This window comes from Electrona antarctica, assembly GCF_951216825.1.
Source record: "Electrona antarctica genome assembly, chromosome: 3".
Lineage (NCBI taxonomy): Eukaryota > Metazoa > Chordata > Actinopteri > Myctophiformes > Myctophidae > Electrona > Electrona antarctica.
Genome location: NC_136808.1, coordinates 59,666,174 through 59,693,633, shown reverse-complemented (window position 1 = coordinate 59,693,633; position 27,460 = coordinate 59,666,174). Strand labels below are relative to the sequence as shown.

At 43.6% G+C, this 27,460-nt stretch overlaps 1 protein-coding gene across 1 annotated transcript; it reads right to left on the bottom strand.

The window, feature by feature from the left end:
- Positions 1 to 3,792: 3,792 nt before the first annotated feature.
- On the bottom strand, positions 3,793 to 23,780 carry tradd (tnfrsf1a-associated via death domain). The gene is made up of 5 exons (XM_079497199.1): positions 23,644 to 23,780; positions 11,477 to 11,636; positions 10,204 to 10,490; positions 8,195 to 8,351; positions 3,793 to 6,276 (listed from the first exon to the last, which is right to left on the bottom strand). Exons 2-5 carry the CDS (start codon positions 11,631 to 11,633, stop codon positions 5,984 to 5,986), a joined length of 894 nt encoding a protein of 297 aa, XP_079353325.1. The 5' UTR covers positions 11,634 to 11,636; positions 23,644 to 23,780; the 3' UTR covers positions 3,793 to 5,983.
- Between the last annotated feature and the right edge of the window lie 3,680 nt (positions 23,781 to 27,460).

The window sequence follows — 27,460 nt, the reverse complement described above, 5'->3', positions numbered from 1 at the left end:
CCTGGATATTATAATGTTAATGTTTAACAGGTGTGTGCCTGCAGTGTGTGTGACAGTGTGTGTGTGTGTGTGTGTGTGACAGTGTGTGTGTGTGTGTGTGTGTGTTGGGGGGGGGGGGGGGGGGGGGGGGGCAGCCTTCTGTCTCTGGAGTTGACCATACCCTAGGCCAGGGGGCCGGCTCTATACTAATTGTACTAAAGAAAGGACCCCTCCTGTTCTTTTTTTTGCTCCACCCTAAACATATTGAGCTTTTGTAGATGTGCTGTTTTCGACCGAATGTTAACCCTAGAACATGCAACACTTAGGAGGCCTATAGGGTTCAAGTGGTTGTGAAAAAAAATCACTGAGTGATTAGAGTTAATGTTTAACAAGTCCCTGTTGTATTTAATGTACATATGTATGTGTGTGTGTGGTGCTGTCAGTGTGTGTGTGTGTGTGTGTGTGTGTGTGTGTGTGTGTGGTTGTGGGGGGGGGGGGGTACACTGTAGCAGAAAAGTGCATGTGGTGGTGTGTGTATGCGTTGATGTGTGTTAAAAGCTTCTAATCCAGACAGTGACATCTGGACCAGCAGCCAAGTGGAGTGAAGCCTCTCTGCAAGCCTCCACAATGGACTGTGCCCTGAGTGACACCAGAGCAACATTTAAGCCTGCAGCGTTTACACTTCAGCCACACGGCGGTGCCGCGCGGCCCTGAGAATAGCAGATCTACAAGCCCGCAAGGCGTTGCGTAGGCGACACCTTGCGGGCTTGTAGGTCTGCTATTCGAGCTTAAAAAAAAATGAAGGAAAAAAAAAAAACTCGGTACATGCAGCCCTTAATCAGTATCAGTACATTTTCTGTTTCACATGAGATAAAAACCTCCCCCTTGAACTCCAATCTCTGGCAGCTCACTGCCTCTAACACTGGCAGCACGAAACCTTGTATGTCCCCAAAAAAAATTACCTTTCAGGAGTGGAAAAAAAAGAAAGTGTTGTTCCAATGGATTAATGTAGTAATTATTTAGTCACAAGCTCCCGTTAATACTTTATGGGTTAAATATTTATAAAAAATAAATAAATAAATAAAAACCCACACAGACACTTTCAACCTGGCCTCACTATTTTGGGCATTATAGTATGGTTAAGAGAAAAATGTTATTAAAATGTTTCAAAATGTGCAAACAAATCTCATGGGCAAGATTGTAGTAGTGACTATTTTTCCTATATGTTTGTGTGACACTCATTCAACAAAATGGGGGTGTATACACACACACACACACACACACACACACACACACACACACACACACACACACACACACACACACACACACACACACACACACACACACACACACACACACACACACACACACACACACACACACACACACACACACACACACACACGTAAAAAAAAATATAAACAAAAAAAGAAAGTTAAAATAGGGAGATACAAGGTTTCTTCCCTACATTGACATTATGCAATGGGACATTTGCAGCACATGCACATAATGTAGCAACCATACAATAATATTAATAATCAGTAGTACAGTTTAATCACAGGAGTGTGTATGTATGTGTGTGTGGGGGGGGGGGGGGGGGGGGGGGGGAGACAGAGAGAGATGACTGACAGAGAGTGAGAGACTGACAGAGAGAGAGAGAGAGTTGGGGGAGGGGGGATTAATACACAACTACTAAATTATACCTGAGGGAATTTCTCCAAAATGACGTTTTCCCACATTCCAATTACACTAATGCACCAAACATCAAATACAAACATGAGCTCTGTTTTACCATTTCATTTGATAACTGAATGGACCACTTTTGAAAAAAAGATAATCGCATTTCCATCCATCAGACTGCATGTGTAGACCCCCCACCCAATAGACTGCATCTGTGGACCCCCCACCCAATAGAACGCATCTGAGGACCCCCACCCAATAGACTGCATCTGTGGACCCCCCACCCAACAGACTGCATCTGTGGACCCCCCACCCAATAGAACGCATCTGAGGACCCCCACCCAATAGACTGCATCTGTGGGACCCCCACCCAACAGACTGCATGTGTAGACCCCCCACCCAACAGACTGCATCTGTGGACCCCCACCCAATAGACTGCATCTGTGGGACCCCCACCCAATAGACTGCATCTGTGGACCCCCCCACCCAATAGAATGCATCTGTGGACCCCCCACCCAACAGACTGCATCTGTGGACCCCCCACCCAATAGACTGCATCTGTGGACCCCCACCCAATAGACTGCATCTGTGGACCCCCCCACCCAATAGAATGCATCTGTGGACCCCCCACCCAACAGACTGCATCTGTGGACCCCCCACCCAATAGACTGCATCTGTGGACCCCCCACCCAATAGAATGCATCTGTGGACCCCCCACCCAACAGACTGCATCTGTGGACCCCCCACCCAACAGACTGCATGTGTAGACCCCCCACCCAACAGACTGCATGTGTGGACCCCCCACCCAATAGACTGCATCTGTGGACCCCCCACCCAATAGACTGCATCTGTGGACCCCCCACCCAACAGACTGCATGTGTGGACCCCCCACCCAACAGACTACATGTGTGGACCCCCCACCCAATAGACTGCATCTGTGGACCCCCCACCCAATAGACTGCATCTGTGGACCCCCACCCATCTGTATACAGGCTTTAAAGCTGCAATCCATGCGTCTCTTATGGCAGATTCACACTGAGGGCTCCATTTTCGTCCATAAACCCCTTATCCCTAAACGTCTTTGCCTCATTTTTGAGTGGTGTAAACCACTCCTACAACTGGCTTTTTTGTGCAGAAAAAATGAGCATGGTTGCTATGTTCACCCTGTTCACCCGGGTGGCTTTGCTAGTCTGTGCAGAAAAAATGAGCATGGTTGCTATGTTCACCCGGGTGTGATTTCATTACGTCAGACATGATTTCATTACGTCAGACAGGCTATATTACACCACTCAGTTCACACGGGTGTGATTTTTGAATAATTAACCCATTTTGACCTGAGATCAGATTCTAAAAATGTCTTTTACATCCTGACAGTTTTCTGAAAATGCTATGTTTCAGTCGTTCTTCGATTTAAAAAAAAATAGCAGACCTACAAGCTCGTAGTGCGCCACTCGGTGGCGCGCTATGAGCTTGTAGATCTGATATTTTTCAATAGCTAAAGCATAACATAATGCTAACACTAAAAGGGGTTTCCCCCCAAAATGGGTTAAAATAGCCAATCTACAAGATCACAACGTGTCAATGTAGATTGGCTATAGTTGAACTATTCAAAAATGTTTTTCAAATTAGTAAAAAAGGCAAAGAAGTTTAGGGATAAGGGGTTTAGCATGGGCGGAAAAAGAGCCCCGAGTCCGCTTGATTCAATTTCAAACTGTTCCCGAATACGACTGCCTGGTCCCCGCTGGCCATGACTCACATTGGCCTTGATTCTCCCGCACGCGAGTACACTTCATTCAACTGTATTCAATGCTTTCACATTGCAGCGATCCATATCCGAGTACACTTCAATCGGTCCTGAGACAATGGACCTTATTTATCAATGCGGTGTACACAACGCGGTGTACACCCAAAATTGGGTGTACACCTGGTGTACACCCGGTGTATATCCGAGTACACTTCAATCGGTCCTGAGACTATGGCCCTTATTTATCAATGCGGTGTACACCCAAAATTGGGTGTACACCGGGTGTACACAACGCGGTGTACACCCAAAATTGGGTGTACACCTGGTGTACACCTGGTGTACACCCGATGTACACCAGGTGTACACCCAATTTTGGGTGTACACCGCGTTGATAAATAAGGGCCTATACCGCCATGTGATCCCGGGAACGGTGGGGTGATCCGCTCCTGGGGAACGGTACGCATCATTCACACTACCACAACATCTGCCAAGTGGTCCCGGGTGCACATCCGGGACCACAGTGTGAATCTGCCCTGAGTGAATAAACCCAAGGAAATGAACGTTACAGACTGAAGCTTTAAAACAGGAAAGCACTTCAAAGTCACAACAAGGCGAGGAAGGTTTTCTGCTCAACAGCGTGAAACAAACTAACAGGCATCATTTGCTGGTGTTTATGAAACAATGACAAGCTCCTTTTCTAAAAAATGATATAGTAATTACTCACAATGATAATAAAAAAGTGAATTTTAAAGTTTAAACACAAAAGTGAACACATACAATATTAGTGCACGTTAGTTCTCACATGCAGGTTAAGCACTTGTACGCACACGCGCACACACACGCACACACGCACGCATATAGGAACGATTTTGAGTGTGCAGAAGATATAAAAGAGAGAAGTACAAATTTAAGACCGCCCCCCCCCCCTCCCCCATATTGTTCCTTCACAGTTGCACACAAACATACACAGTACAATCCTCAGTGTTCATTTATTTCCAACTCAGGGTTTCTAGAGGCTTGTACATCTGCTATTTTTGAGTGGTGCAACCACTCCAAGGAACAGCAAGAAACAGAGAGAGAGAGATAGTGCTGCGCTGTTGCCTGCTAATGAGAGAGAGAGAGAGAGAGAAAGAGAGTGTGGGGGGGGGGGGGGGGGGGGATTTGCACCACTCAGTTCACACGGGTGTGATTTTGTTTTTACATTTTAGAAAAATCTGTTGATTTTGAGTTGGAAAGATTTTGAATAATTCAGATGGGGTCGGGAGGGGTGCGGAGGGGTCGGGAGGGGTGCGGACCAAATGATGGAGAGTTGGTAACCAAATGGATCCTTATATAGATCTTTAACTCTTGAGAGCATATCATTTCATTTCATGCTCTCTAGAGTTACATTATTGTTAAACATCTGCATTACTTAATTTACACTTAAAGGTTTATTCAGTGATTTCACTTAACACGAGGCCTGCCGGGAACATAGGAATTTTAACACGTAGAATCTTGTGGCCTGCCACAAACGGAAAAGCCGTTTTAACAGCGATGTATTCATTAATGCATGTTTTAATACGATCGTATCGAAATCTACCGTCCGTTAGCTTTGTTATGCTTCTGACACAATGGGCGCGGCCATTTTGAAAATGCGCGCGCATCCACTCACATTGCCGGCTCTGTTTTCAGACGGCTTTATCTCACAGAAGCGACATTGCAGAGGACGCTTTGTCCCAGACAAGCGTTTTCAACGGCCTGTAGCAGGCGCTGTGATACTCGCGGTCCACTTTTTCCACCACCGACCGAGAGAACGAGCACCAGCTTCGTCAACACACACGGAATGGTTTCATAGTAAAATGCGATACGGATATTTGGCTCTTCAAAGTAAGTGTCACGCGTGATTAAACCATGGCAATACGCAATCGAGGGATTAATTAATGGCGGCAGGAATTGTGTTAATTCAAATATCACTTCTTTTTTTGCTTTGTTGTGATAATCCTCCCTACTATAGAGTGTTGTGATAATCCACCCTACTATAGAGTGTGCTGACCATATAAGGAGTTTCTGCCTGTCCCCTGTTAACCCCCAAAGAAAAACGTAGGTTTCGTTTTTGGCTAGGTGGCCCAGCCTTCATCCAATCAGGATAGAGAGGGGCCAATCATGATCGAGCGGGGGCGGGCCTTGGTGTGTATGCGGTTGGCCTGTCGCGTGGCCCCTCCACTGTAGTGTGTGCATGTGCACATCTTGTTACCGGGCCGACCGGGGGTTTTCCAAATCACTGAATGCTCCTTTAAGTCTACAAACAATTCAAGATTGTAAAACAAGAATGTACTGTATGGTAGTTATGTTTATCGTTTGGTGGTCCGTGGCTCAAATGCCAAATAAATAATGGGCCTTGATATGAAAAAGGTTGAAAAACACTGGGTTAAATGAAAAGCGAGGATTGTACTTGCGTGTACAACAAATTGTACTTGCGTACACACTGCGTGTACAACAAATTGTACTTGCGTACATACAACAACAACAGACAACGAAACGAAACAAAACAAAACAAGCGAACGACCGCGGCATGATGCCAGGTCGACCACGTCCTCCTCACGGCTGCATGTCCAGAATGTTCTCGGCCAGGCCGGTGAGCTTGCAGTCCTCCAGGGCTCCGACCAGCCGGCTGAGGCGCGCCGCCCGGCCCTCGGCCTGGATGAAGCGGCTGAGCAGCTGGTAGGCCTGCTCGTACAGGCCCTCGCGCTCGTACTCGTAGGCCAGGTTGTCCACGGCGGGGCCCTTCAGCGCCCGGCAGCTCTTGCCCAGGACTCGGCCCACGTGCTTCCACTGGCGGCCCACGCCGTTCGAGAAGCTCTGCACGTCCGCCGCCGTCAGCATGCGGTCCTCTGATGGTTGGGGGGCCGCCCCCCGGAAAGAAAGCATCAAATTAAAAAGGAAGGAGAGGGGTGGAAAGCTGTTTATGCGGAGAGTACTTATGCTCACGAGTTAAGTCAGACGGTGTAACGTTTTCAGTTAAACAAAACATATTTTTGATACCGTGGGCGGGCAGAAACCGCTTATCTCCATACTTTTAACGTTTTGTGTTTTTCCATATGTTAAAGGACTACTTCACCACTTTTCAACCAATCTTCATATAATAGGTCCTCACTAATAATCATGATAAAATGGCACAATTTTTTCCTACTCAGTCTGTGTCTCATAGGAGGGCTGTGGGCAGCTCAGAAACCCGTCCACCAGTGACATCATCGTTAGGCAATTTTTTTTTTTAAACAAGATTTGTTTACAAAAATGTTTAGATTTTTATTATCGTGAGAATGATGGCTTCCATTTTCGCATTGCAACTTTTCAGGACTAGAAAGCCTGCAGTTTCTATTAGCTTGGATTCCCCATTGATGATGTCACTGGTGGACGGGTTTCTGAACTGCCCACAGCCCTCCTAAGAGACACAGACCGAGTAGAAAAAAATGGTGGTGTTTTATCATGAACATTAGTGAGGACCAATTATATGAAGAGATGTTGAAAAGTGGTGAAGTGGTCCTTTAACGTCCTACTTGCCCTGCCCCTGGCTTTAAACAATGCTGAGTCAGTTGACGGCTTTAAGAGACTGCTAAAGACACATTTGTTTCGTAACCATTTTCCCCATGTACCACCTACCTGATTCACTTCTACAGCCCTATGTTTTTGGTCTGCTTCTGCTTGTTTCTGTTCAATGCATTACTGTATTATATTTTTACACTATTGTGCTTATGGTCCCCCGTTTTTAACGTTCTGATTGTTTATATTGTGTCCATTGTTCAGCACCTTGTAACTTTGTTTCGAAAGGTGCTTTATAAATAAAATGTACTTAATTACTACTTGATCAAAACAGCATCACATACAAGTAGCAGATCTGCAAGCTCGAAACGTTTGAGCTTGTAGATCTGCTACTTTTTATTTAAATCATGAAAAGTTGGTATTTAACGTCTACTCAGGCTTTTGTGAACACCCCAGACAGTTGCTTGATGATTCAGTATTTAAATATTTGGCCCGTTCATGGAGGTTAGCACTTCCGCATTCGGGCACCAAATTATGGTGCCCAAATTTTAAAAAATGCGATAGTAGAGCGTTCTTCCATTAAAATGTGGACGGGGCAGTTTGCCCTCTAGTTTATAACTCTATGATACAAACCCATTGCAACTTCAAATTCCATTTTAACCATGATAGATTCGTCAAAAACACCTGTCCTTGGTTCTGGTGACTGATATTGACCTTCCAATACTAGCCTGGCTTTTGCCAGACACATAACGTGGATTCGCTGACGCCTCCTCCCCGCTATGAGTCTGGAGTTCTGCCCATAGGCAGTTTGAAAAGTGGGAGTGAGTAGTTGCCTTGACAGACAGACCCATCTAGCCAATCAGCGTAACAAAAAGCTGAGAGTGCGCTAGTCTGCTCCTCATTAGAGCTGGGATACCCGACCGAAACCCGACGGGTTGGGAACCCCTTTTGGTGTCAGCATTATGTTATGCTTTAACTATTGAAAAATAGCAGATCTACAAGCTCATAGCGCGCCACCGAGTGCCGCGCTACAAGCTTGTAGGTCTGCTATTTTTGAAAAATCGACTGACATAGAAACATAGCTTTTTCAGAAAATCTTAAGATTTAGAAGACATTTTTAGAATATGATCTCAGGTCAAAATGGTTAAATCGCTCTGGATTAAGGGCGTCTGCTAAATGCCTAAATTGTAAATTGTAGTAGATTTTTATAGATCTGCCAGTGTGAAAGCAGCCTACGGTTCAAGTGCTTTAGAGTGATGAGCAACTTACCAAACACCCTCTTCTGGAAGTTGAAACAGTTGCTGGGCAGAGGAGCCTCCTCCTGGGTGATGATGGTGGTGGGGGGCCGAGGGGGCTGGAGACCCAGGGCCTGATTCTGCAGCTGCTGCTCCAGATCGTCAACCTCATCATCGCGCAGGCGCTCCGGCTGACAACAAGATCAATCACATTATTGAATACATTAATAAGAATGATTAGGAAATAACGTAGCCCCTGGGAAGAACACAAAAACACCCAATAATACGAATATGTATCTGTGTGTGTGTGTGTGTGTGTCTGTCAGTCAAGTATAAACTTTTAAAGATTAAAGAACAATTTAAAGATTTGTTTTAAATACGTGTTAAATAGCTCTATATTCTGATAGTAATCACTGCTGCTATAGTGTTTGTTCATTAATATATCCATCTGGTAAAAACCACTGAGAGCTCCCTAGATTAGAAGATATACGAGCCATCCTTTCTGAGCGGTAAACAGGGAAGTGAACGGGAGCGCGCATGCGCGAACAGCAAGGAGTAAGTTGCAGAAGGAGAGGCCAACCCCCCAAAAATGGGGAAAAAATCTTCTTGTTTGATATCAATGAAAATGTGCTAGGACGTGTACACGTCCTAGGACGTGTACACGTCCTAGGACGTGTACACGTCCTAGGACGTGTACACGTGTGTGTGTGTGTGTGTGAATTCACAAAGATGATGCATGTCCTATTAATTTTGGTGAGTGACAGGCCAAGGATAACAGAAACCAAGGATTACATATTTCAAAAGCGGGAGATCACAGTAAAAATCCTAAACATTCTTCCCCCCATACTGCGAGAAAAAACAGCATCAGAAAGTTTGATGGGATGCATTTCTTTTTACACGCAAGTGCAGTGACCATTCCATCGTATGAACGGTGGAGTTCATGTGGTGCCACAATACAGGTTCTTATCAGCGATCGATACTGTACTACTGTATGTATAACTTGGATTGTTTACTGTTTGGTGAGAAAACAATGCTGTAGATTAAACTCTCTCAAGGACCCCTAGGGGTCCCCGGACCCCACTCTGGGAACCACTGCTGTCGACAGAGCTCCATGTGTACCTGTGAGCAGTGGATGTGCTGTAGACAGAGCTCTAGGTGTACCTGTGAGCAGTGGATGTGCTGTAGACAGAGCTCTAGGTGTACCTGTGAGCAGTGGATGTGCTGTCGACAGAGCTCCAGGGGTACCTGTGAGCAGTGGATGTGCTGTCGACAGAGCTCCAGGGGTACCTGTGAGCAGTGGATGTGCTGTAGACAGAGCTCCATGTGTACCTGTGAGCAGTGGATGTGCTGTAGACAGAGCTCCATGTGTACCTGTGAGCAGTGGATGTGCTGTAGACAGAGCTCCAGGGGTACCTGTGAGCAGTGGATGTGCTGTAGACAGAGCTCCAGGGGTACCTGTGAGCAGTGGATGTGCTGTAGACAGAGCTCCAGGGGTACCTGTGAGCAGTGGATGTGCTGTAGACAGAGCTCCATGTGTACCTGTGAGCAGTGGATGTGCTGTAGACAGAGCTCCAGGGGTACCTGTGAGCAGTGGATGTGCTGTCGACAGAGCTCCAGGGGTACCTGTGAGCAGTGGATGTTCTGTCGACAGAGCTCCATGTGTACCTGTGAGCAGTGGATGTGCTGTAGACAGAGCTCTAGGTGTACCTGTGAGCAGTGGATGTGCTGTAGACAGAGCTCTAGGTGTACCTGTGAGCAGTGGATGTGCTGTAGACAGAGCTCTAGGTGTACCTGTGAGCAGTGGATGTGCTGTCGACAGAGCTCCATGTGTACCTGTGAGCAGTGGATGTGCTGTAGACAGAGCTCCAGGGGTACCTGTGAGCAGTGGATGTGCTGTCGACAGAGCTCCAGGGGTACCTGTGAGCAGTGGATGTTCTGTAGACAGAGCTCCATGTGTACCTGTGAGCAGTGGATGTGCTGTAGACAGAGCTCTAGGTGTACCTGTGAGCAGTGGATGTGCTGTAGACAGAGCTCCATGTGTACCTGTGAGCAGTGGATGTGCTGTAGACAGAGCTCTAGGTCGTCCAGGCAGTGGTCCAGCGTGTGCGCGCTGGCCTTCAGCTGAGTGATGACGGTGAAGTCGAGCGGAACGGCGTCGCCGAGCAGGCGGCAGGCGTGCTGGGACAGCGCCTGGTGGACGGCGCCCGAGCCGTAGCTCTCCAGGAAGCGCTGGCACGCCCACACGTCCACGAACTTCACCTCCACCCCCAGTAGGGGGTCGGCGTCGTGCAGCTTTAGGATCTCGTAGCCGGCGAGTCCACCTGCGGAGTCTGTGACGGCGACGGGGAAATGCAGATTATGACTTATTTTCTTTTTCTCCCAGTGATGATATTGAAAAATTGTTATTGTTATTCTTCATGTCATGTTCTATGAATGTCTATGAATTGATTGCACACTGTACTATAATGTTATGGCCGTTTTTAGCCCAATGAATGTTCTTTTTGCAAAACTAATGCTTGGAGTTGGAATGTATTCAGCAACCCCCTAGTTTGACATGTCACATGCTACATAAAGCATGATGACATTTTGAATATTTTGCCTTCTATTAGGTTGTTAATGGTATGGTCATATATTATGCCAATTATGAAAATTGCTCAACATATGCAAGTTAGCATCTGGCAATTTCTACATGCTGGGGACCCATACTCAACATTTTTAACATCAAACGTTGGTGTACTCAACATGCCTGGGTTCACATTCTGGCAAGTGGACTATAACCAATTTAGGACTGAGGTTGATTCTAAAAACACCTTATGTTGCTATACTGTACATAGCAACAAGAACCCCAAAATGGATTCCCGTCCTGATATTGCAGGGCACAAACACCAAAAGAGGTTCCCGTCCTGATATTGCAGGGCACAAACACCAAAAGAGGTTCCCGACTCCCGTCCTGAATGGGTTGAGGGCTGAGGCACCCACACGAGACACACAATTTCTACTGTTCATGTAACAAGCAATTCCCGCTGTCCACAGCCCACCAATGAGATGCAGACTGTGGACACGGAAATTGCAGTTCTTATATGATTGATGACGTGAAGTTTCTGGGATTTTGAATGGGAAAAAACACTTTCGTGACCCAGGGGACGTGTTATTTTGACGTCACACTTCGATACTACAATGTCATGGCCAAAATAGGGGCGCCAGGTTGAAACCTTTTTTAAGCTTCACAACAAATACTATTCTGTAAAAGCAAACAACATACAACTCATGATTTAGCATGCTGCCAAGTAGGCTGAACGTCCGGGCTTCACGGTACCTGTCAGTGTGAGCTTGATGACTTTGAAGACGATGAACTTTCCATGCTGGTCTTTGTAGAGGGAGAGCAGGTTCACCGAGGGGCAAGACGACTGCAGAAACAAGACCGCACATCCTGCCCAGGGCCGGTGATGCTGCTCCACAGTCTGGTCTGCCATTCTCTGACCACAAAATGTTAATAGAATCGTCACTAGTGTCTGTCAGGCAGAAACCTTGTATCTTCACATTTCTTTGTTTTCTTTTTCCCATAAATCAGGGCCCTAATTTTGAGGGCTGCTAGCCCCTCCTATGTCCAACTTTGAGGGTGTGCACAAACATTGTCCTAACACAAATATGAAATGCCATTGACAATGAATGGCCAGATTTGAGTGCGTAAACCATAAACACAATGACAAACATTGAAGACGAACGAAGGTGAGGACGCAAATTCAAATTGGCCGGAATGAGACAGATGTATGATGATAAGAGCGCCCCTCACTTCACACGGGTGTGACTTTTATACTTCACTGTAGCAAAAATACAATCTTTATTATCTACAAGCTCACAACGGGTCGCACTTGAATAAAAGCGATACCGGTATATCTGAGAAAATGTTTCCTTCTATAATGGCATGCCCAAAACAGGGACACCAGGTTGACAAATTGTTACGCGTGCCTGTAAATATTTAACCACTCACTGCCAAGCGTAAAAAGGAGCTTGCGACTAATAACTACATTGGATCCATTGGAACACGGGTTCTTTGTTCCATTCTCTGAAAAGTAACAGTTTTGGACATACAAGGTTTCCACCCGATAGCGAATAGGAAAAAGAATACAGTAAAACAAAAACACATTGTCTGATGATGCTCAAAATAAGAAATGATTGTCCCCACAGCTGCTCAAGTGTGCCGCGATAAATAATCTCTGAAGCCGGAGTGACGCACAGAACACAGCAAACGTGCAAGCTTACGCGCGCGGACGTTGCCTGCTATACTTCCGCTCCCATGTTAATTAATGCAGTTTGTCTCATTGGCTGCGCACAGATGTTCTGCTCGTGCACACAAAGAAAGATCTTCCGTTTTGAGCTGAATAACGCGTGTGCTACTGCTACTGCACTGGTTGCATGTCGAGGACCTACACATTGATATGCATTTGGCCACAGCGGACCCCCACAGCGGACCCCCATCTGAAAATGGTGCCACAGGGAACCTCCCCCAGAAGAGAAGATTTGGGTTAAAAGATTTTTTTATCAAACCTATTCAAAATTTTCAATATAAAAAAGAAAAGAAAATCCAAAATAGCAAATAGCTGTGAGCTTGTACAGCTGATTATATATATATATATATATATATATATATATATATGAATAACCAAAGTGCATACAATACACTGTATATGCACAAAATCTGCATCATATCACCCCAAAACCATATTATTATTGTTTTGAAGCGAGACAATAACCATTGTGGGATTGAAGCATGTTAAATTAAGTCATACAGTTTGCAACTTTGCATATGACCAGCATTACCGTTTTTCTCTTTATTATGAATATTAGGTACTATCTTTTGTATAATGTTTATATCAATGTATCGAGGTAGCCTACAGTTCTGGCAAGCGGTAAACCACCTCGATATCAAGGGCAAATGGGGGTGGCTGTTGCGAAGGCTTTCACTTAGAGTTCCATATATGGGATAACCCATAGTCCCATATATGGAGACAACAGCGATATCCAGCGCTGACATCAGATTAATGTAGAAACTCCAAAGATGGATATACACAGTGGTGACATCATCGTAAAACACTAGACTTGCACAGCATAAAAGGCGGCTCCCATGGCTTCTAAACCTGGGATACTAAACAACGCACGCGGTACAACATGTCAACACATACGAACCAAGGTATCTGGCTTTACCACCCATACACCTTGGATAGCTTCTATTACCTTTGGCACGAGTCTTCTAGATGGGATAGAATAACTGGCTAATAGCTAAGCAACCGTAGAGCATTGAAGTAGAGGTTTCTACATCCCGGTTAAGTTCGTATCGAACACCACTGTCTTGGGTCCTAACTAAATAACCAGCACTGGTTCGAGCTATTTTACATAAACCATTATCGATAATAAAGAAGTACATCGCTGTACCTTGGCTACAGTAGAATCAGTAACGGGGCAGAGACATGGACGCTCAGTGTAATAAAAAGGCTGTGGACGGACGGATCCTACACAACAACAAATGCTATGAATGGCACTTCAATGTCACATGGGAGGAAAACATCAGAAACGTGGACCTCTAAACAGACTGAAAGAGGCTTGCCGCGGGTCACAGCCAAGGTCAGGGGAGAGGCTGGGCACTGTGTCAGTCAGACAGGCACCCAAACGGGTCACAGCCAAGGTCAGGGGAGAGAACTAGAAGGGTGAGGCTGGCTGGGCACTGTGTCAGTCAGACAGGCACCCAAACCTGGTAGCTGGAGTGAACTGACACTGTGGGAGCCAGGGGAGGGGGAGCCAAGGCACAGATAGGAGGTGTACCATGATGCACATGACAGCGGAGCTAGCAGCACTGCAGAGCTCCGTACATAGGCGTCGGAGGGGGGGGGGGGGGGGGGTCATTTGGGTCTGAATGTCCCCGCACTATTGGGGGATGCCTGGTCTATTTATTTATTTTTTCCCACCCAGCACTGGTGCATGCCATGGTGGTGTATAGTATAGGCCTATCTCACAGCCCGCTTTCCACGCCCACTTCCGGTAGATAGTGGTGTCATTTAACATTAGGCATTTACACTTTTTTTCTCTGTTTTTTCTGTTAAAATGTCAAAGACCGATAATAATATGAAGAAAACACAATGGTATAACAACTCAAATAAGTAGAATAAACCTTACCTTTACAAAACGGTAGTTTGTGGCTTGTGAAAATACCTCTTTTAACATGGAAGCCTATGGACCGGAAAATAAATAACACCACTAGCTCTAAAAGGGGGCGTAAAAAGGGGGCGGGGAAATGCTGTGAGATAGGCCTATTGGCTGCATATGTGCAGTAATTAAAGTCTCAACTCGATCAAGGTGTCAGCCATGCTAATAAACAATGTGAGTCATGACGTCCTCCCCCCACACAAAACAATGTCCCCGCACTTTTTACGTCCTGGCGGCGCCACTGGCTCCGGACTGATGCGGGATGAGAGGGCAGTGATCCAGGAGTCCCGCTAGACTGCTAGAGTGCATCGCAGCTCTCCTGACTGGATGAAATTATTTATCTATCCCTAACCGATGTTTTTTCTGTTTACTAAGCTGGAGAGCCGGGCGGGGGGACCAGTTACTGAACTAACACTCTAGTAATGATTACTAGAGCTAATAATTTAACACTTATTTTAACAAAAGAAATAAAGAATGTCACCACATTTTGATTTGGACTGCCAGACATGGCCTTAGAGCAGTGGTTCTCAAAAGTGGCCCAAGGGTCCATGAGGGTGTTCCAGAGGGTCCCCAGCTAAATGAGGAAAAGTTTAAACACTTAAGCCTTTTATAGCCGGCTCTTCGAACATAGCCAATCTACAAGCTCACTAGCTTGTAGCGCTTGCGAGCTTGTAGAATAGATTCTCTTTTGGGGGTGCTGGCATAAAATTATTTCAAATGGCGGTTCCGTGGCCAAATACTGTAAGCATTCATTTGGTGTTCCTTGACATGAAAATGTTTGAGAATCACTAATGTAGAAATTAGGGATGTCCCGATACACTTTTTTCGCTTCCGATCCGATCCAGATAACTCGATTTCTGTGTTAGACAATTTAGGCATTTAGCAGAAATTGTCTACAATTTACAATTTAGCAGACGCTCTTAATCCAGAGAGATTTACATTAACACAGCACGTGCATAGCCCAAGACGCCTGTGGACGTCTTTGAAAAAAAAAATATATATATATTCTCTTTTTTTTTTTATTAAAAAAAAATCACAAAAATCAAAACATTTTTTTTTTTTTTTACGTGGTGCCAAAGTTTGTGTTTTCGCCATTGAGAATGCATTTGGCGTTTAAATTAAATAACTCAGAAACTATAAAACATTTCAAAGTAAAAAGTTCCAGCATGTGTCTCCACAGTCAGCTGAATTATAAAAAATGTGAATGGATTTTCTAGGTGAAAGTGATTTTGGGCAGTTTTGCGTGGGCTCTCAATGTGTTAAGCAATAACAAAAAGCATGGCATACATCACATATATAAAAAGTAACATCACATATATAAAATGTTAGCCGATACCGAATACCGATACCAGTGTTGTGATCTCATGTTGTGTTTATAGCTATCTCACTCAAATATGTACAGTACTTGCAGTTTGGCCAACTCCAAAGCAAACTCCACATGCCCCAACATTTGATTTACCTGCCATTCTGTCAAGTTTGTCAACCCCTTATCCCCATGTCGGATCGGTGGTTAGACTGGCATATTCGCCGATACCGATATGACCCGATATAACAAATAAGGGCCGATCTGATACTCCAATGTGGATCTATTCACGGTTCTCGATTCCACGTGGCCAGCCCGTGTGACATCTGTTATGTATGATGTCAGCCCTCTATGACTCCACATTTAGGCAAGGTTTCAGTCTGATCAGAACACCATTGATTTCCATTATGAAATTAAATTGTAAAAAATAAAAATAATAAAGTTTAACCCATTTTGACCTGAGATCAGATTCTAAAAATGTCTGTTTGAAAATGACAGTTTTCTGAAAAAGCTATGTTTCCATGTCAGTCGTTCTATTTTTCAATAGCTAAAGCATAACATAATGCTAACACCAAAAGGGGTTCCCGCCCAGAATGGGTTAAAACAATGCGACAGTGAACAAATGTAGTATAGGTACATCTATGGCTTCCTGGCAGTGTGCACAAGAAGCTATACGGACACACACAGTATGTGAATCGTTCGTGGAATCGGTTTTGTTAATAAGGTTTTTCATGTCTCTCTTCTTCACAAACAGCTAGACTCCTGCATGCCGTTAAGAACTAGACTCCTGCATGCCGTTAAGAACCAAACAGCTAGACTCCTGCATGCCGTTAAGAACTCGCAAAGCTCCCATCTTTCTCGCCACGTCACTCACGGAGACATCATCGGGAGGCTTTTCTACCGTCAACAAAACGTCCAGACTTCCCTCTACTCTCCCCAGTGTTGTCAAGAGTTCCCCTGCTTTCTGACTCCCACAGAAGACAGATCCTTCCTTTCCCCCTGATGATGTATATTGAAAGTTGGCCAATTCTTCCATCAACCTGCCAGAGTGCCTTCTTAACAGCAATTCTAAAGTCATCGGGCCCCGTCAGCTGTCACCAGCTCCAGATTTGTCAGCTCCTCTGAGCCAACTTTCAGAGTGAGCACAGAGCCAGTCCCCCTCACAAGGTGCCAAGTCTAGGATTCACATTATGAGTCAGTATTACAGTAAGGCTTTGCTCAGAACACCATTCATGTAAAACTATGGCAAAACATTTGTGTCGACTACCTTATTTCACTGACGAAAAACTAAGCAAAAAACTAAGCTTTGATGACTAAAACTAAGATGAAATTCATTGACAATTTCGTAGACATTGTCAATGAATTTGACAAAAAATGCTGAGCATTTAATGCTGGGTTGAGGTGTCTCAAGGGCACAAAGGACAATGAATACAACTAAATCAAAATTTACAAAATGTGTCACGTGTATCGTGATACTGCTTGAAAAAATATTGTAAATAATTATATTTTTCCATATCGCCCACCCCTATTTCACAAATAGCTATAGGTTTCTCAACCTTTTATTAATTTCAGGGACCCCGGGTCTGATATGCATTGCTAGGCAGCCCCATTTCATATTTTTCTTTATCTCTAGGATCTCAATCTAGTACACAATTAAATCCTCTAGTGTAATGTTGATTGAACTCTGAGAGTGTTAACACAGACCTCTGGGGGTCTCCGGTCCCAACATTGAGAATTTAACATTGGAGATCTAAGGGATTGACTGTCTACTCTACACAATCAATCCCTTAGATCTGTATTGGTTGCAACTTGCTGTGGTAACTAACAACATAACAGTGCTCAAATTCTGCGTCCACATTGTAGATCTGCCATTTGCGGCAGGCGTCACCGTCATACAACAGAGTAAAAATCAGGCTTCGGTATCCGAGTGTCCAGAATGAAACACACGTTTAGAAATGATACGTTTCATACTACAGTACATAAGAATGTGGCGTTCCCGCAAAACTTCCGGGTATGATGATGATGTCACGTAGGGCATTCACTTCTAGTCATTTTTACTAGTTGACAAGTTGCCTAGTTTACTAGTCGACTAGTTGTTTAACTACCTATTATGTAAAATATTTATTTTTTGGAAATAAATATTTGTACATTGAAAAACTGTGTACATGGTGACTATAACTATAATCTACCTGATCTTGAGGCCTACAAAATCTGAATCAACTCTTATCAACTAGTCAACTAGTACCAACAAGGTCGACTAGTGGATTTACTAGTCGACTAGTAAACTAGTCGCCTAGTTGCTTAATGCCCTAATGTCACACGCATACCCTCTATTCTGGATACGGTAGGCTAGAATTCTGATTTGGGCTGAACATACAGTATACCAGGTTACACCGCAGAGCACTACGACGATTCATCTCTTCTGTGAAGTTCACTTTCTTAGCAGCAGACACTGATAAGAATATTGACATTACAGTACACCAGTGCTTCTCAAACTAATTCATGTCAACGAAGGACCCCCCGGATCGCCGGACCCCACTTTGAGCGGTACCCATTGGTCACTGGCCTATACTTGTGTCCCTTTTATGCCCATATATATGGAGTTATTTGTCAGGCATGCCTAAATATGGAGTCTATGTAGATGTCAGAACATCATTGTGATGTCAGAACAGCTCCATATATGTTGATGCCTGGATGCCATAGATAGATGATGAGCCTGGGCAGAGTAGCCTGACACTCATTTCGTCCTGGACATATATATTTTTGAATGGTAGCGATTCAGGGCTGGAGCCAGGCTACGGGCAGAGGCTTTGGTGCTGGTTCTGGACAACCACTGATCCGATTGACACCGGGCACAGCACTCCCTGTGGTGGTGTGGAACGCGTGTGTCAAATTTGAAGTCGGTGGTCAGACGTACGTGCACACGTCGTACATGCAATGCACACAACGACACGGTGCATTTATATTAGGATTATGGCTAACAATATTACGTAGTACCGTACGATGATGTTGCTTCCCTAAAGGAACAGATCGGCATCGGCAGCTAGCTTGTAGATCTGTTCTTTTTGGCAAGCAACAATCTTATGGCAAGCGACAATCTTATGGCAAGCGACAATCTTATGGCAAGCAACAATCTTATGGCAAGCGACAATCTTATGGCAAGCGACAATCTTATGGCAAGCGACAATCTTATGGCAAGCAACTTATCTCGCACGATAGAATCATGCAAGATTCCATCTGGACAAACCTAATTCAACTATTCTACTCCAGCCTCACTGCAGAATGCACAGCCTTTACAGAGGTGAAGTAAACATGACATATCAAAACATGTCACCTTCTTTAACTGAATACTTGTCAATTTCTTTTTTTTTAAACATTTTAGCAGACACAGAATGTTGTTGTCCTCCTGGAAATGCCAAAATGACATCATGAATGATGACATCATGAATGATGACAATCATGTGTGTTTGTGGTGAGCCGACAGCCCAGTGGTTTGTGTGTTTGTGGTGAGCCGACAGCCCAGTGGTTTGTGTGTTTGTGGTGAGCCGACAGCCCAGTGGTTTGTGTGTTTGTGGTGAGCCGACAGCCCGGTGGTTTGTGTGTTTGTGGTGAGCCGACAGCCCAGTGGTTTGTGTGTTTGTGGTGAGCCGACAGCCCAGTGGTTTGTGTGTTTGTGGTGAGCCGACAGCCCGGTGGTTTGTGTGTTTGTGGTGAGCCGACAGCCCGGTGGTTTGTGTGTTTGTGGTGAGCCGACAGCCCAGTGGTTTGTGTGTTTGTGGTGAGCCGACAGCCCGGTGGTTTGTGTGTTTGAGGTGAGCCGACAGCCCAGTGGTTTGTGTGTTTGTGGTGAGCCGACAGCCCAGTGGTTTGTGTGTTTGTGGTGAGCCGACAGCCCGGTGGTTTGTGTGTTTGTGGTGAGCCGACAGCCCGGTGGTTTGTGTGTTTGTGGTGAGCCGACAGCCCAGTGGTTTGTGTGTTTGTGGTGAGCCGACAGCCCGGTGGTTTGTGTGTTTGAGGTGAGCCGACAGCCCAGTGGTTTGTGTGTTTGTGGTGAGCCGACAGCCCGGTGGTTTTCAACCAGTGGTCCTTGAGGCAGTTCCAGGTGGTCCCCAGGTAACCAAATTGACCCTTATAGATATTTAACTTGAGAGTGTAAAATTAAACCAAATGGACCTACAAGGGGTCCATTTGGTTTCAATTTACGCTCTCAAGAGTTAAATTATTGTTAAACATCTGCATTACTTCATTTACAAAGAAGTCTACACAACTAGAGCATGTAGAAGAATTGTTATTTTGATCGACATTTGCCAAAAGCATGGAATTGTGTCCCTGTGTTTTGATAAGCTTATTATCCGGTTAGTTGATAAGCAGCGTTTTAAAAAATAAATCTGAGAATCTTCACTTCCCTCAATAAATCTACACTTTGCTGATGTACAGAAAGAATAGGAAAAGGCATATAATATTCCTTAATCAAATATTGATTTGACCATTTGCGATACAGAGCCAGGCAACGGCATCTTTGTATGAGAAATAGAATGAAATGAAAAGTGCACTGTCTTGTCTGTCACATCACATGCAAAAGCAGAGACGTTTCAATTAATTCGATTAGTTATTAACTGTTAATATCCCTAAACTAGCTCAAATGCAGAATACATAATGAGCCTTGATATGAAAGGGGTTGAAACCCACTGCGTGACCCGAGTGGTTGATCCACATGGGCTCCCTTTTTTGAGTGGTGTAAACCACTCCTACAACTGGCTTTGTTGTGCAGAAAAAATTAGCATGGTTGCTATGTTCACCCTGTTCACCCGGGTGTGATTTCATTACTGGCTTTGTTTGTGCAGAAAAAATGAGCATGGTTGCTATGTTCACCCTGTTCACCCGGGTGTGATTTCATTACGTCAGACATGATTTCATTACGTCAGACAGGCTATACCTTACACCACTCAGTTCACACGGGTGTGATTTTTTGTCAGATAAGTCACAAAAATGTAACCTCAGTAAAATAATGCCTAAACCCTAAACGTATTCCATACTGTGTGTGCATGCATGACACATACATAGTGCACACACACACACACACACACACACACACACACACACACACACACACACACACACACACACACACACACACACACACACACACACACACACACACACACACACACACACACACACACACACACACACACACAGTGGATGTGAACAAATAACTCCCAACAGATTTTTATCCCAGAGTTAACAGTCCATCATTGTTCAATCCTCATTGTACCTTGAACCCTGTCCCTCCCCTCGAATCATTCATTACATAAATTCACATTTAATCACCCCCCCCCCCCCCCCCTCCTCCTCTCTACTCTGAACCAGTGCACTGACAGTCTATAACATCATCACACATGCTGGTGTTTGGGGTCAGTCAAACGTGACACTGTGTGGCTGTTGATGCGTGCAGACGACTAGCGCATCATCCCACAGCTGGATTACATAGTACATAGTGTATTATTCCGCATGTCACGTTAACCCATTCTGGGCGGGAACCCCTTTTGGTGTTCTAAGCATTATGTTATGCTTTAGCTATTGAAAAATAGCAGATCTACAAGCTCATAGCGCGCCACCGAGTGGCGCGCTACGAGCTTGTAGGTCTGCTATTTTTGAAAAATCGTGAAAATGTGGCGCAAATTTGGAATATATATTTTTTCAGAGCGAACGTTTTTAACTTCTGAGGGGGTCCCTGGAACAACATATTTTCAGATGGGGGTCGGAGGCCAATTACATATAGTTTCTGGGGTCCTTGACATGAAATATTGACCACCACTGATACAGAAACATACTTACTTACTTATCCACATAGAAATGTCAGAAAACTGATTTAGAAGACATTTTTTTAATTTCAACGTCAGGCCTAAATGGATTAATACACTTCATAATTTACACGAGGGCCTTACATGAATCTCATATGTCTCCAGTATAGTATATTCTAAAAGTGTTTACTGGTGGTGGTGGTGGTGAGATTAAACATTCCCCCAGCTGTATTATGAGGATTAAAATAAGTCATCATCAAAAGCTTAAAACATTATGCAGCTTGTATGGTTCTCAATGCGAGGGGGGTCCGGTACGTCCCCCAGATAAAGGATAGTTAAGAAACCAAAATGGTGTCAAACTCAAAATGGAACCAAATGGACCTAATTGGTTACATTTTGTTTTGTATACTCTCAATTATCTTATTAATACTGAGGATTTGCACAGTGAAGGATTAGGGGTCCCAGAGATGAAAGGGGGGTGACGTGGCCTGATTTAAAGGACAACTTTAGTTTTTTTCAACCAAGGTTCATGTTTTAATTTCTTAATTTAATTTAATTTGTTGCTTTCTTTCGTTTTAGGGATTTTAGCTGTTTTTGACAGGGGGGCAGGGGCATTTGAGCAAGGGGCTAAATATGTATTTTTTTACCAAATTTTATAGCGATTTCTTTTTTTATTATTTACTATAGTCCTACTAGACCCCAAGAAATTACATCTGGCCACAAAAGATCACGAGATCTACTGAATGTGTCAAACTGACATATTGAGCCTATGACACAGTGTGGCTTCCCCCCAGTAGGCCTCCTTCACATTCAGTATAGATCCTGTGATCTTTTGTGGCCAGATGTAATTTCCTGAGGTCTAGTAGGACTATAGTAAATAATAAAAAAAAAATCGCTATAAAATTTGGTAAAAAAATACATTTTATTCTTTTTTTAAATAAAAGAAAAAGAAATCGCCATAATATTTTGTAAAAAAATACATATTTAGCCCCATGCTCGAATGCCCCCGCCCCCCTGTCAAAAACAACTAAAATCCCTAAAACGAAAGAAAGCAGCAAATGAAAAAAAAAGAACACTCATCTTTCTCTAATAGCAACCTAAAACCTGAACCTTGGTTGAAAAAAACTAAAGTTGTCCTTTAAGTTTCAGCTAACAAAAAGCCAAAACGTCTCTGGTAATAGCAGGACCATACACTCACTTACACTTAGTTGCATCATGGCAGTTTGGTACCATTTCAGATGCCAGGCAGGCAGGACAGTTTTATAGTTTTATATGTTCATGACTTCATGACAGCTATACTTTACGTTATGTTGCTCTCTCTCTAGACCAGTGGTTTTCAACCCTTTTCATATCAAGGACCATTCTTTATCCACCATTTGAGCCACGGAACCACCATTTGATGACATTTAACCCTCACTGTATATGTTTCTTTTCCCTTTTTACCTCTATGATGAATTCCTGTTCTGTTCTTTGACTATATAGAAGTGTCTATTTGTACGTCTCTAAATGTTTTGATGAATTGAACATGGTGGACCCTCTTGTAAACAAGTGTAATGCTTAATTGGGTCGTCCACTCACAGTTAACAGTCTTTGTATTGAGTTTGTGCTTGAAATGTACTGTAATTCTGCAAACTGTTAATACATATTTCAATCAATCAATATGTTGTTATCAATTCTGTCCACAATTCCATGCTGTATTGATGTTGGTACCATAGAAAAGATAACAGGCAAACGTTGATCAAAATAACTACTTCTACATGCTCTAATTGTGTAGACCACTTGTACATTAATTAAGTAATGCAGATGTTTAACAATATTTTCACTCTTCGGGTCCATTTGGTTTCATTTTACACTCTCAATAGTTAAAGATCTATAAGAGTCCACTTTAAACTAAGGTCCAACTTTCCATCATTTAGCTGGGGACCACCTGGAACCCCCTCAAGGACCACTGTTCTAGACTAGACCCCTTTATGCTACACCACTACCTCACAACAACACCAATTAAGTGTTTAAACAACTGTATACAAAGAAAAAGGGACACAAAAAAAAAAAAAAAATCAAAACGTGTTTTCTTTCTACCATATAATTCTGTCCTTTATGCGATATCTTTGAATGGTTATTATTAGTTACATTAAATAACCACGCGCCACACTTAACCTCTTTAACGACTCTTACCTTTTTAGAAGAAAGTTTTAACTTATTGTTCGGTGTGTGTTGCTTTCCTTGGCTTCCTCCTGAAAGCTCACGCCCCACCCACTGAGGGGTTTCCCGGCCTGTGATTGGCTGGCGATGGAGTCAAGACACGCTCTGATTGGTGGAGAGGGAACGTGCCGACTGACGGGAAGGAAGTGGCTGGAGGCCTCGAGACGTATCTATACTCCGTTAGTACCACGGTGTCGCGCATAATAATAATAAAGAGCTATGTTTTACAAGATACCCACCCTGCCAAATTTGTGATTTGTGTAAAACTGACTACACCATAATCTTTTTTTATATTTTCGGTAGTGTGTAAAATGCTTAAATGTGTTTAAAACCCTAACCCCAAATTCATTATTATCCATTCATGTTATTCATTATTTATTATTGTTGTTATTATTATTATTATTATTATTAAGTGCATTTTCTTTTTTAAATACGATGGGCATCAAAACATACACAGTCACAGACTGAATGACTGACTGACTGACTGATTCCATTGCCGGGAAATCAATCATTCAATCAATCAAATTGATTGATTGATTGATGATTGAATGATTGATTTTCAGCATCTGGTTTTCAGCATCTGATTGGCTGGCATGTTCCCATTGTTGTGTAAAGTGACCTAGCTCTTGTAAAATAAATGATTTAATCTGCAGACAGCATGACATTTATCTCTCAATAAAATATTTAACATAATCTGCAGACACTAGTAATCACTGTGCCAGCAGTGGAGAGTGGAGCGGCACACTCACACTGCGAGCATTATTGTGTGTCCACCAGGTGGCGCCAAAGATGTCTAGAAAGCATAGCTCCCAAGTCAAGTAATCTGTGTACATTTCCATTCATTTCCCCAGGTGCAAGTTGCAACATTATTCTATGAGACAGTGTTACCAAGCCAGTGTGTTTATATGAAATGCAACTTTTCTTGTGACCACTGCGCTCTGACTTATGGTGCGTTACCTGCTTAAAATCAACGTCGTAAATAATAAAGGTAAAGGGTCGCACACACACCAAGACCGCATTTTAACGGTTTTATTATTTACATACATCATGAATGGATAGACGTTTCGGCTATCCATTCATGATGTAAAGAATAAAACAGTTAAAATGCAGTCTTGGTGAAGTTGGCTATGTTATATTTAATATAAATTGTAGTAAAGGTAAAGGTCGCACAGATCCTTTGCCTTTACTAGTTTATAATTATGAAATATAACAGGAACAATTTGGCTTCGATTGTAAAGTATGTACTGTACATGCTCATAATCAATTACTATGAGGCCACTGACTGTCCGGGGACCCCCAGGGGTCCTTGGGGGGTACCAGGGGGTCCTCAGCGAAATTAGTAAATATAGCATCACAATCATTTTAACCACTTTAACCATATTTTATATACTTTGGTATTCAAAAGATACAGGTTGCATCGCAACGCATTGTGAATTATGCTTGTAGATCTGCTATCGTTTGGTTTTTTTACTTTGAAAGTAATTTTTATATATATGTTTTGAAACATTTTAACAACACAAATCTTGCACAAAACGCTAATGTGACATGCGGAATAATACAGTATGTAATCCGAAACTTTTCCAAGACTTTTTAATACCTAAAATAAAGAAAGAAATCAAATCAACAAATTGGTCAAAAATTGACCAAATTGTCAAATAATATAAGAAAGAGGCAAACATTGTGAAAATAGCCGATAGCTGAGTGATTTTTACAGAATTAATCTGTGGAACCAAGTCAAACTAAACTGAATGTCTCAACTCCATGTTCAACCATAGCCTACCTACCAACCTCAGACCATCAGATAAAAGGAGATGTTTGTGGTGCAACCACTTCCTTAAGTGAGTATGTGTGTGGGTGGGTGCCTGCCTGCCTGGGTGCGTCGGAGCACGAAAACAGCATGGTTGTTTTTCACCACCTGTGCGCAACCTAACACACACACACAAACACACACGCACATATTAACTGTATATATGGTGATTTTGGGTGTGCCAGTATAGTACAGTGACAGTACAGTACAGTACTGTAGAGGGACCCCCACACGGTAACTCTGTCATTTCTCAACCGTTTAGGGCTGAGAGTTTAGGGCTCGCCGGAATCGGGCCGACACCCTGGGTGCGTTCCTGTGGGTCTGGAACTCCCCCCCCCCCCCCCCCCCCCCCCGGGGACCCCCACACGGAGTTGCACCACTTACTTCACACGGGTGTGATTTTTGTTTTTCAAGGGGTTACACCAAATTTGTAACAAAGTAGATGTAGTTTCCTGTATTCTGGTGGATTTGGGGTTTTGATACAAGTTTGATACTTGTATCAGGCTTTACGAACATAGGATCAATTTTTTTTAAGCTAAAAGTACAGTAGATCTACAGAAATTGAACTTGAAATTGAACGACTGAAGCAATACAAGAGCCATCTTTAATAATAACCACTAATTACTTAAAAGTGACTATCTCTTCATAATTGCATTCAATTACAATTTAGATACATGAGTGTATGTGTAGGCCTACTACACTGTATGTGGGACTGGACTTTATCCAGACAGCCTAATATAGGCTACTGTACATAAAAAGCAAGAGTAAAAGATTAGCGGTGCGTTCACGGGCAAACGCAAAGATACAGTCTACCATTCATTGTCAATGGAAGCCAGCTACATGACGATGCAGATACAGTCTACCATTCATTTTCAATGGAAGCCAGCTACATGACGATGCAAAGAGATAGTCTACCATTCATTGTCAATGGAAGCCAGCTACATGACGATGCAAAGAGATAGTCTACCATTCATTGTCAATGGAAGCCAGCTACATGACGATGCAAAGATACAGTCTACCATTCATTGTCAATGGAAGCCAGCTACATGACGATGCAAATAGATAGTCTACCATTCATTGTCAATGGAAGCCAGCTACATGACGATGCAAAGATACAGTCTACCATTCATTGTCAATGGAAGCCAGCGACATGACGATGCAGAGATACAGTCTACCATTCATTGTCAATGGAAGCCTGCAGCGACATGACGATGCAGATACAGTCTACCATTCACTGTCAATGGAAGCCAGCTACATGACGATGCAGATACAGTCTACCATTAATTGTCAATGGAAGCCAGCTACATGACGATGCAGATACAGTCTACCATTCATTGTCAATGGAAGCCTGCAGCGACATGACGATGCAGATACAGTCTACCATTCACTGTCAATGGAAGCCAGCTACATGACGATGCAGATACAGTCTACCATTAATTGTCAATGGAAGCCAGCTACATGACGATGCAGATACAGTCTACCATTAATTGTCAATGGAAGCCAGCTACATGACGATGCAAAGAGATAGTCTACCATTCATTGTCAATGGAAGCCAGCTACATGACGATGCAAAGATACAGTCTACCATTCATTGTCAATGGAAGCCAGCGACATGACGATGCAGAGATACAGTCTACCATTCATTGTCAATGGAAGCCAGCTACATGACGATGCAGAGATACAGTCTACCATTCATTGTCAATGGAAGCCTGCAGCGACATGACGATGCAGATACAGTCTACCATTCACTGTCAATGGAAGCCAGCTACATGACAATGCAGATACAGTCTACCATTCACTGTCAATGGAAGCCAGCTACATGACGATGCAGATACAGTCTACCATTCACTGTCAATGGAAGCCAGCTACATGACGATGCAGATACAGTCTACCATTCACTGTCAATGGAAGCCAGCTACATGACGATGCAGATACAGTCTACCATTCACTGTCAATGGAAGCCAGCTACATGACGATGCAGAT